At 40.2% G+C, this 12,360-nt stretch overlaps 1 protein-coding gene across 13 annotated transcripts in view; it reads right to left on the reverse strand.

Moving 5' to 3' along the window:
- EPB41L3 (erythrocyte membrane protein band 4.1 like 3) overlaps positions 1-12,360 on the reverse strand; it is an 86,723-nt gene that overhangs the window by 1,078 nt on the left and 73,285 nt on the right. For 7 of the 13 annotated variants that reach the window (XM_065398664.1, XM_065398661.1, XM_065398658.1 and 4 more), the window contains 4 exons: positions 3,660-3,782; positions 2,771-3,160; positions 1,173-1,304; positions 225-323 (listed from right to left, as the gene is read on the reverse strand). In XM_065398664.1, coding sequence (XP_065254736.1) covers positions 225-323; positions 1,173-1,304; positions 2,771-3,160; positions 3,660-3,782 — 744 coding nt within the window. Of the gene's footprint in view, positions 1-224; positions 324-1,172; positions 1,305-2,770; positions 3,161-3,659; positions 3,783-6,414; positions 6,421-12,360 lie in introns of all 13 variants that reach the window. The other 6 variants (XM_065398668.1, XM_065398669.1, XM_065398665.1 and 3 more) reach the window with 2 other exon arrangements.

Below are 12,360 nucleotides of genomic sequence, written 5' to 3' on the forward strand. Positions count from 1 at the left end.
GTGACCTTGGGCAAGCCACCTAATCTCTTTGTGCCTCGTACAGGGATGTTGTGAGGTGCTCAGACACTACTGCCATGGGGACTACATAAATATATACACTAGATAGGATTTAACACAGAAAATATTATCATGCATCCATATTCTGAAATAAATATTGATTTATACAGTCATGTCAAAGTTCTGAAAATACATCTATTCAAGGACTGAACCCCTCATTTTCTTACTTTTGTGATATGTGTAGTAGTTGTAGTACTGGTAGTTTCAGATGTGATGGTTTGTGCACTCATCAACACACCTGGCTCTGAGTCAGCACCAGAATCTGCCTAAATAGCCAAAAGAAAAAAAAATGCCACAAATTGTTCGTGAAAAATGGAGATATTGGCTGAGCTTTCCTGTCTCTAGACTTCTGCATAAAGAATGTGGCTGATGATATAAACTAACTGCTGCTGGGATGTTCCTTTATAGCTGACAGGCTATTCCATTTGACTGAAACAACAGCATTTCTATTATGCCTGGTGGTGTTCTAAGTGCTTTGCAAATAGTACCTATTGTGGCCACTTCTAGAGTGGAACGCAGCAGCTGCTTAACAATATACATCAACAGTTGGAACATGAAGTAAAGAATTCTACATGCAACTGGAACTGCCTGGAGAATTCAGAGGTAAAAGGTAATTGCTTGAGTTGGTATTTAATCTGAACACCAAAATGAATATCTTATTGTATTGAGAATATCTTAATATTCTTTTTGTAATACTCTTACAAAAAGAATCATGTGGTTCTTTAATGGCCAGGAGACCTGTCAGACCTGTCCCATAGGACTTAGATGTTATTTCATTACTTACATTTCTACTTCAGAATTTTGCATCACCTCACAAATTTACAACAGTACTTTTGTTTGTATTACAATGTGTCTCATACAGTTTTTTAAGGATATATGTTTAAACATATACATCGAAGTCCTGTAGTCTAAGCAGTGTTCACAAAAGATTGTATACTGGTACAAATAAGAGTACCTTCAGATAAACCTACATATTTATATAGTTCTTCTGTTTAGTATAGACTTACTATGGGTGATACTACTATTTAAAACTGTAACATATTTAAAGCAGCTGACACTCAGGTACTTTTTTAGCCCTTGGTAAATTAGGTCCTGGATCTTGCAGAGTTTCTTACCTGTGATGATTCATATGTAATGGTTTTTGTTTCTGTATGAACTATGGGAACTTCCTTGGTAGACATTTCAAGCTTCTCCCCACCTGGAGAAACACTGCCAAAGCTGATGGTTTCAGTCTTCACAACTGGTGACTGCTTCAATGGAAAAGTAATTGGAGCATTTATTAAAGCTTTTGGATTTCTCAGAGATATTTTTTTTTTGTTGGGGAGTGGAAAAAAATAAAATAAATGTGCTCTGCATTACAGGAAGGAAAAAAATGTCAGCATAATGGTCCATACATGTATATATGTTAACAATACTCCAAGGCAGTTTTTATATCTAATGCTAAGCTGTAATTCATGAAAGTCTACTTTAGAAAAGATGCAAATATTAAAAATTTGCTTATTTTAAAATACAGTAGAACAGATTGACATTACAAGTTTATTTTCTTGTAATTACCTCTCAGAAAGAGAAGCAAAACAATATGAAGGTTTTTAACACCTTAGTACAAATAGGTTTAGAAATCCTGCTAATGAGGCTAAAATGAGAAAACTTAGTAGTTTAAAACAAGGTAAATTATTTACAATTGAGACAAACATAGAAGAATGTATTTTCTGTTCCTTTTGGACAAGTGAACTCTATAAATCTTAATGAACTTTCCACAGGCAGTGGACACTGAATCCTTATGATCAGTTACATAAAAGGCATCAGTCTTCAGCACTGCACACTCCTTTAGGTAAAATATACATTGCATGTTGTCCAGTACCGGCCTTACTGGTGGGCGACCGCCCAGGGTTCTGTGGTCCAGGGGGATGCCATGCTCAAAAGGAAAGGAGTGGAGCAGGCCTGGGGTGTGAGGCTGCGGAAGGGAGCTCAGGGCAATGGGGAAGAAAACAGCGGGGCCTGGGGGAGCGATGGAGGGTTGGGGAGCCCAGGGAGGCAGCGGGGGCCAGTGGCACCAAAATACAAGTTCACCCAGGGCGCCATTTTCCCTAAGGCCGGCCCTGATGTTGTCGATAATGGAAACCAGCAACAAGCCTCAGAACTGCCATGCAAGAAAGAAATAAGAGGAGAAACAAACTGCCCACTATAAAGATGAGATAATGTAATCTACTACCTGCGTATATTTTATTTAACTCTTCATCAGTGCAGTTAATTTAGTCCAATATTGTATACCAGTGATAGTATACCTATTATACCAGTGATAATCAAACCTCAGCGGGTCAGGAACCAAATTAGCAATCATCATTACCCAAAAGAGCCACGGTAGTGTAAATTCATTGTTTCATTTATTTTATTTTTATATATATATACACACACACACACACACGCATGTGAGTGCATGTGTGTGTCTATATTATATATCTATATCTAGATATAGATAGATTTTTTTTTTCCTCACAGCAAAATGGCTGACCAAGTATTCTACAATTGGTTAATAATATAGCAAAAATATCCTGACTGATTAATAATTAAATCACACGGTGTTTTAATATCATGTGCTGCAAAGAGCTGCAGGAGACTCATTAAAGAGCCACATGCGGATCCCGAGCCTCAGTCTGAGTATCACTGCCTTATACTTCAATGCAGAAATAACTGATTATTAATAATTAGTTACCTCAAAATGAGGTTTTCTTTCCAATGTATCGGAAACGTGGACTGTTGCACTCTGCTCCTCCTCTTGCTGATGAGAAGCAGCAGCAATTTCTTCCCGTTTGGTTACAGCTTTATCAGCCTCCTCCCTTTTTTCCTCTTTAGCCCCCTCAGTCACAGCTGAACCCTCCTTTCCTTTCATACTAGAAGCAACAGAAGATACTGCCTGTGCCATAGCATCCAGCTGATCTCCAGCCAATTTAACAGCATCCCCACTTGCATGCACATTCGTCACATATCTCTCCTCGACCAATACAGTCTCCTGCACAACCTTCTTCACTGCATCCTGATATGGCCGAATCTCTTCCTTCATTTCGCTGACACTTATCTCCTGGCCGGTCTTTGTTTCCGTTCTCTGTAGGGAAATGGATCTAAATGTCACAAGTGAAAAATAAAATTTAACCCAGCTCCTAATGCCAATGTACTGTAAATATAAGTAACAAATGATATTAAAGTTTGCCATTTTGTTTCTCCTGAGTTGCTTAAGTTTTCACTTTAAGGTAATTATTATAGCAAAAGCGCACCATGAATCAGCATTTAAAAAGGGGAGAAGAAATCTCATACTATCCTTTTTGTTTGTATCAATGCCCTAGCATTCTAAACGCAAATAAAATATCCTGTAAAATGACAAAAGAAAAAAAAAAAGGAATAGAACTTGATTTTCTTGTGAGGTTTCTAGTTGTGATCTAGCTTAGGAAGTAAAAGGCACACCAAGCATTTGCATTAATATTAACCATGCAGATTCTGAAATATCTATGAGTCAAACACACTTATGTGCAAATATAGGGAACAAAAGAAAAACAAAAATCAGTAGTGTGCAGTTATAAAATTCATAGATGGAATCAAATGGCCACCTGAGCCCTGCTATGTGAAGTAGAAGTAACCTCTCCTATGAACTCAGTTGGTTTTCTTGCAGACTCTAATAAACTGAAGATATCTGAACCATCCAAGGTTTTTTCACTGGAGGACTGTTTAGTCTAAGTGGACAAAGAAATGCAGAGTCATACACAAAAGAGAGACAGACAGACACACACAGATATGTTAATTGACAAAACTCTAGGCTGAGACAGAGGAAAGGAGGATAAGGTTGCAAGGACACAGACAGGTTGAAAACAGGAAAAGAATGGGAAAATAAATGAGCACAAATCTTTAATGACTATAAGCAGTAATTTAAAAGCATACTTGTTAGCACTGGGATTTTGCTGGTTCAAGCAAACCTTTCCCCCCCCCCCCCCCCCCATTACAAGCCACAGCAGCAATACTACATTTCAGCAACATGAATCTCTAAATAAATTTGAAAAGTTTAAAGCATTATAATGCCTGCTTTGGACTGTGGTACTGACTTAAACCATGAGAAAAAAAAATAAGCTGGGTTGGCTATTGTCAACATAATGCCAAGCAGCAAGAGAACCGAAAGGTAGGGTAGTGTGAGGGTTTTGCCTAAAAAAGTCATGCTTTAAGCTTTAAATTGTGGCACAAAGTCAAAGCCACTTGTTACCACTACTCTTGATGCAGACGACTCAGAAACATAGTGAGCAGTAGCAATGGTAAATGGCTGTTCTCTGGAATATCTCCACTCAGACAGGCTCTTATCTTTCCGACCAAATGCCCCTGCTTTCAGAGCTTCACTGTCAAGGTGTTTTTCAGCTCTGCCAAACTGCAAGCTTCCCAGTGTACCATGAAAATCCTGGTCCATCTTTTGTGCTTTCTTCAAACTTTCCTCTTCAGGACTATGCAACTGAGACTCTGCTTCCTTTATAGGTGTCAAAGATTCGGACAGCTTTCTTTTTGTACTCTGTACATCAGATCCCCTCCTGGCTTTTTCGTCTGTGATGGGCTCTAGAATTTCATATTCAGCCACTACTGGAATGATTTTCACAGATTCTGGCATTCCCCTCTCCATTTTTTGAAATGCTTCTAGTGATGACTGAACTGTTTTCTCTCCCTCTTTAGCTTTACTTGTCATGGTTACAATTTTCCCGGATACAGCATCATAGGACTTTCCTAAGGTGTACATTTTCTGTTTATTCTCCTCTTTTGATTGTATTTCATTTTCCAAGTCCTCAAAGCTTTGCATTTCAATGGTACTGGATTTTAATATCTCAGGTGGAATGTCACCAGTTTTACTGCGCACAGTCATTACTTTGTATGTCACAATTTTTTTCGATTCACCATCAACTACCTCAGTAGGTACTTTGTCTACAATAACCCAATCCTCAGTGCCCTATATTTGAAATATAAAAGCTACATTAGATTATCTAATTGTTTATTTTTGTTTTAGGAACACTAAAATATTAAAACTTAAGAAATCTGAGGTAGCTATTTTGAGAACATGTAATAGCTGTACCTGGTACAGCAGCAATTAAACTTATAAACAGCATCACTGTTTGCAACATCAAATCTGCGAAGAGTTTCTTTTGTGACCCCCGTTTGAGGCCATTTATAATGTGGCACAGTCTTACTCTGATAACTTGCAGCTGAGTAGCATTTTAAAAAAATTAAACACACATCTGACTGGCTGTTTTTGAGTAATCCTGGCTGGCTGTAAGCTCATGCACCATAACAATACCCTATTTCTTTAAAATAAAGGTCAAGTTATAAAAATAGGATGATTAGCCCATTCAGTCACCCCCCCACTCCCATGCAAATATTATTTTGTGAAAGTATTTTGAGGTCTCAGGACAGCACATGTTTGTATATGCCAGAGTCTTAACTGAGTTTCCTTGCTTTTATGGGACTAAATCAGACTCCCTTAGCATTATTTAAATTTAGCTATACAGTATATTAAATATCCTGAGTATTGTGGATTTTGTTTGAACATAATATACAAATGCAATGTGCCTATATACATATACAAGTATGCTATGTGATTGTTTCAATTAGGGTGACCAGACAGCAAGTGTGAAAAATCGGAATGGGGTGTGTGTGTAATAGGAGCCTATATAAGAAAAAGACCCAAAATGCGGGACTGTCCCTATAAAATTGGGACATCTGGTCACCCTAGTTTCAATGTACACAGTGTCCAATTATTTATCCCTACAATAGTTTAATTTATTCAACTAAACCAATGCACTGGTTTAAATAAAATTAATGAAAAATAACCTCTAAGGATGATGGAACACTTTTCTGGAAAATGATTTGATGAGAAGTAACAACAGTGCCAGCAGATTCTCCTTCCTGCAGCTTCTTCTCTATCTCCCTTGGCTAATGGAAAAACCAGTAAGAATTCAAACTTAATCATCAAGATAATCTGAATTCACTTGACACCATAAAGGAAATTCATTCTAATGACAACATTGCCTCATTCACTGTAACATTTTCAGTGAGACTTCTGTACTCTGCAAATGCATGCACAGTTAGAGAACTCTCCCCTCCCCCAAATCCACTCACCCAAGGCTGTTAATCACAGGGAAACAAATCTCTAGTAGGTAGACAAAAAACTTTGGAGGATACTTGTTCTCCTTCCCCAGCATTCTGCCCACAATAACATACCTACTTGTGGAGCTTTTTTTAACAATGTTGTGGTTTTGAAAAGGAAAATGATAGCAAAAGAGTAACTCCGTGCCAGTCTATTTGATTGCATTTTAAGAAAGTATGTTTCGTTTTTACCTGCGACTCCAGGAATGTAGTACTTCCCTTCTGCAAAAATATAAGTTTTTCAGATTTTTCTTTTTCTTCTTTGGTCTAATGAATAAGAGAGGGCCGGGGAGTAGACAGTTTTAATAACTGAAATGCATTCTTATTCCATACCATATACAAACTTAGCTATGTTTCATACATTTCTAATGTACAAGCAAACCATTCATTGCCAGACTATTTCATGTGAGAAACTAGTGTGGAGGAAAAATGCTCTAAGGCCTAAACTTTGGTCAAGTGCACTGTATGTAGGGTCAGGTGAACTGTATGTGTGGCCTGGAGGAAGGAGAAAAGGGGCGGGGGGGAGTAAAAGGAGAAGAGTAGACAGAAATCATAAAAGCAGAACTAACTGTAGAAATTATAAAAGTAGAATTAACCTTTGTAACAGACTATGATTAATAGATGTCAGGTGACAGAGCAAGAAACCGCAAGGGCAAAAAAAACCCTAAGAAAAACAGGAAAACTTGTTTTGCTTTATTCCTTATATGGATGTAAAACTTTAAGGAAGTATATGTAATTTTTGTGGTTTTATCCTATATAATCTCTTGCATTTTATCTGTCGGGGGTGTTCGGCTGCCTTAGCTGACTCCCCCATGCATGCATGTTTGATTGATCAATAAAGGAGCCTCAGGCTGTCTGATCCAAAATCAACCGTGTGGTCAATTTTCCACAACACTAGCAAACAGAATTAAACAGGAATGATTGTAGCCAAGAACTTTCCAAGCAATAAAATAAATAAATAAATAAAAAATCCAGGAGTGTCCTGCTCAGGACACACAGGTGAATGAAAGATAGACACTGGGATGGATTTTAAGCAGCAGGCTACAACTTTATTAACTTACAACTGGGTATGGATGGTATATAACCACCCCATCTCATATACCAGACATTTAACAGGGTCTACTGTGGCGTTACAGGGCTCCCACCATATAACCAAAAACAACTTGTCCCACAGGACCCAGCCCACTTCTGAGTCCTCTCACCCACTTCCCTACTCCCCATGAGGGGGATAGAGGTTACAAATGGGGGATCTCGGTCTGTGTAAACTTAGGTCTCATTTACCACTGGTACCTGGCCCGTTTAGCCTTTATGCACACTGGACACAGGCTGTAAATTGTGACAAACTAAACATTCCCTTACTAACAGACTTCCAAGTCCTATTCTTCTGTTCCTCAACTGTGCCTCCACAATGATGCAAGGAAAGTGAAAAAACCTTTGGAAACTGACCGTTTGGCCCAGTGTGGGGAAAAAATCCTGATCCCCCAAAAGAGTGATTGGTCAGACCCATCCCTTCCTATCCAGCATTCTGGAAACAAAACTCACTGTGGTTACAGCTAAAGGCAGGGAGGGGAGAGCAGATGAAGAGGCAAGAGGCTCGTGAAGTCCAGGGGAAAGTTTAAATTGTTGGGAGGGGTGTGGATGGACCAATCGGCTCCCAGTCCCCCCACTCCCCAAAGCCAGCCAATGGGAGGCAAGAACCCCAGGAGGCGGGACACAGCTTCTGCATCTTTGCGCATGGGTTTTACTCCATCCATACCTTCTAGGAGGGGTCCACCCCCTTTTCTGGTCCAACCAACAGCCCACGATCTCACTTGTTGAGACGGGGGTGGGGACATTTCTCAGGCATGCACTCTCCCCCTTACTTCTAGGACAATGCATTTTCTTGACCAAACATCCCCCGAAGTGTGATGAGGGAGAGAGGGAGTTGTGGAAAAATCCCCATTTACTATAACATCCAGTGTATTATTCTTTATTATCTTTTTTGCAAGTATTATTGCTGAAGTGATAAAAGGGTAATCTTTCAACATTTAATGTGACATGTATTCTACATGTTTTAGTCACTTGAGAAGAATACAAATTTTAACAATGAAAAAACAGACAAAATAAGGAACATTTACAAACTATGCATGGAAAGGTAACTCACTGAGCTTCAGGAAACAAACAGCTACTACTGGTTGAACCTCACTGACAAGAGCTGTGTGTTTGTTTTTTAAATCACATTTTCCTATTTTTAAAAATGTTAGTCTTTCACCTATTGTTGTGTGAAACTGACTAATGGACTATACATTTCCTTATAGAAATCTTAGGTGTTACTTTTAACTATACTAAACAATTCTTAAGTAGACTGTGTATCTCTTTGAATTGATAACGTTATTTAAAAAAAGCAAGTGAAATTGGAGGTTATCAAAAGTCATATTAATATATCGTGTTCCAGAGGAACCATGCAATTTATTTAAACACCATACATTTCCAGTACACAGAATTATGTTATTTTGTATCACTCAATGCACTAGAGAGATCAGTGGTACTTAGTCTAAGTAAATGGGGCCATTATGACTTAATTTACAATACAGATCACAAAAAGCAGTAGGTGATACTAAAAACTAATATCTCCCAGTTTCCTGTGTCAGATGTTACCAAATGGGTCAGTAGAGGGCCTAGAACAATTTTAAGTTAATAATAATTCAAGGACTGATTTGGGGAAGACAAGGGTAACACCTGGGAAATGGTGTGCTGAGCTGAATGAAACTTATTATGGGTCAGATTGTGATACCCTGACTCCTGTTGAAAAACCCCGTTAAAGTCAGTGGGGCTAACAGTAGAGAAATATTCTACTCTATCTGAGAAAGAGTATTGTAATCTGACCCTATCTGACTGAGAAATAATAATAAAAACTATCTGAGGGAAGACTGTTGTCATAAGACAATTCTCACAGCATCTGAATACTCCTTGACCTTTGTCAATCCGGGTGCACTTGTATCTTCTCCCATTTTTGTACTGGCTGTGGGTTTCCAAGTGGAATTTGAGGTATTGATTTTGACCTATAAATTGCTTGGAACCTGCCTGACAGACACCCACCTCTCTGGGCAATACTTGAGCAGAAATCCTTTTGGTTTATAAGAGAGATAGGATGCTGAGATGTCATGGTTAGTGAGGGCCCTTCGCCTTTGGAATTCCCCCTCTCACCGTTGGTCCAGAAGAGCCCTCACATCTGTGAATCTTTAGAGCATTTTGCTGAACCTCATCTATTTGGGTGGATTTTGGAGAGAACTGAGGTGCATAACATTGGTGAAATTGGGTGGCATGTAGGGTTTTGAGAGAGCTTAGGTGGTTGGGGGGGGCGGGGGATGGCTATTTTTGTGGGGAGTTTGTTTGCTACTGCTGGTTTTTTGTCTTACGTATGGGCTTGGGCTTTTATTTTGTTAAGGTGCCTAGAGTCTCAGATAAATAACTTTATGGTGCGTTCAAAACAAAGTAGACAGGGATTTTTAGTTGCTTATACATTTTTATCAAGCCTCTCTCTGTCGTATTTGGGCACATTTATCAAAATGACAACCAAAATGATTTCTATCAAATAGTAATAAGAAAAAAAGCCATTTCAATAACCACCTCTTCCACTGATAATAAATATCTTCCCAGCCACAGATTTTAAAAAGCCAAGGTAAACGGATGAGTCTTGCACTGTATCCCAGAAGGCTGCCAAACTGAGACTCTGGCATAGTGCGATTTCTAAAGCCAAAGCTGTCCATCATGAATGCTTTGTCATCTGCTCATAGGAATTCATCCCTTGGGGAGGATAGCAAGAGCATTCCAGCTAATTGTAGCTACCACTGATGAATTGACGTAACAGATTACAGTGACTATAAAGATACCGCCCCATTCATGAAGGTGTCATTAGCTGCTATTCCAAGTGTAAGCAGAGTCAGGATGAGCTCTACCCTGACATCTGGTGGTGAATTATGGCGAGTGTGGAAAAGAACTCCAGGGGCTAATCTTGTTTGCATAGGCACACCCACTCGCCTGGCATGAAACAACAGCAACTGAAAGTGGTTACTTTGGCTGGTGTGGGATCCCCAGTTTCTCTGTTATTGGGGCAGGAAGAATAAAGTGTTGTTACCCTGATTCTGTGAATCAAGGCCAGTGGAACTGTTGTATGACTGAAGGACTGAGTGAGTCCTTCACCATTACCTAAGTAGCACTTGCTTGACAAGGGGCACGGGTTACAAAACCCAGTGAATTGAGAGAGGATGGGGACAGGTATTTGTACCTGATGGTATGGGCCCCCTCTGAGGTTTTGAAACACCAATTGCACCACCTTCTCTCTCCACTGTTGAATGTCAGAGCTAATTTTGATTCCATTAGGAGTCTAGTTACAGGCTGCTGAGCTGAAATCACTTTGGGCCAATGGTGCACCAGCACTGGGGCTCCCCTACTATACTATGAGCTGAAATTGCTAAGAGCTGAAATCACAAAAGAGCCAAATAAATATAAAAATAAAAATAAAATGAAAATTTATCACGTAGTTTACAGCTAGTGCCTACAAAATGTTAGTCCGGATTATGAAACTGGCAAATTGGGCATAACTAACACATCACCATCTTCAAAGTTCTAAATAACTCTGCTCCTCCCTACCTACTCCCTCTTGCCACCCCCTCCTCCTCCTCTGCTCTGTTAATGCTCCTGACCTTTGTCCACACATTTGCCAGATTTTCATACAATTGCCTCCATGCCTTTTTTCATGAAGCCCTCTGGGCTGGTTCACCCCCCACCCCCAGCTCATCAGACCCCCTAACCCTATCCACATTTAAGTCCCTCTTAAAGACCTACCTCTGCCATGCTGCTTACAGTGAACCTTACTGATTCATCTGTAAATTGCATACAAGTTGCCTACTGTTCTTCCCCTTTCCCTGACCTCTGCCTTTAGATTGCTAGTTCCTCAGAACAGAGAATGCCTTCAAGTGCTTGGTAAGCACCTAGCACCTAATGGGAGCAACCGCAAATAAAATACATAGAGGGTAATAGGTGATAAAGAATAGACAGCATGGATTTGTCAAGAACAAATCATGCCAAACCAACCTAATTTCCTTCTTTGAAAGGGTTACTGGCCTATTGGATGGGGGCGGGGGGGGGGGGGGGGGGGAAGTAGTACGTATGCTATATCTTGATTTTAGTAAGGTTTTTGTGACACAGTCCGAAATTACATTCTCATAAGCAAACTAGGGAAATATGGTCTAGATCAGTGTTTCCCAAACTTGGGAAGCCGCTTGTGTAGGGCAAGCCCCTGGCGGGCTGGGCCGGTTTGTTTACCTGCCCCGTCCGCAGGTCCGGTCGATCGCGGCTCCCACTGGCCGAGGTTCGCTGCTCCAGGCCAATGGGAGCCGCAATCGGCCGGACTTGCGGACGGGGCAGGTAAACAAACCGGCCCGGCCCGCCATGGGCTTGCTCTACATAAGCGGCGTCCCAAGTTTGGGAAACACTGGTCTAGATGAAATTACTGTAAGGTGGGTGCACAACTGGTTGAAAAACTGTACCCAGAGAGTAGTTATCAGTGGTTCACTCTCAAACTGGGAATGCGTATCCAGTGGTGCATGGCATGGGTCAGTCCAAAGTCCAAAACTAGTCAATATTTTCATTAATTACTTGGATAATGGAATTAGGATTGTGCTTATAAAATGTGCAGATGACACCAAGCTGGGAGGAGTTGCAAGCACTTTGGAGGACAGGATTAGAATTCATAACAACCCTGACAAATTGGAGAATTGGTCTGAATTCAACAAGATGAAATTCAATAAACGTAAGTGTAAAGTACTTCATATCAGAAGGAAAAATCACGTGCACAACTACAAAATGGGGAATAACTGGTGAGGGAGTAGTCCTGCTGAAAAGGATCTCGGGGTTACATTGCATCACAAATTGAATGAGTCACCAAAGTGATGCCGTTGCAAAAAAGCCTAATTATTATTCTGGGGTTATGTAATGGGGTTTGCAAACCCTATACTGAGCATAGGCAGAAGGGAGAGGAGAGTCTTTCCTGCTTACAGGCAATCAGGCTGACCACACCCCAGCACAGCTGCTAGAACTGCCAATCGTGGAAACATGCACCCACAGATCGGACCAATAAAGAAAACAAGCCCAGCT

This window comes from Emys orbicularis, chromosome 2 (genome assembly GCF_028017835.1).
Source record: "Emys orbicularis isolate rEmyOrb1 chromosome 2, rEmyOrb1.hap1, whole genome shotgun sequence".
Taxonomy (NCBI): Eukaryota; Metazoa; Chordata; order Testudines; family Emydidae; genus Emys; species Emys orbicularis.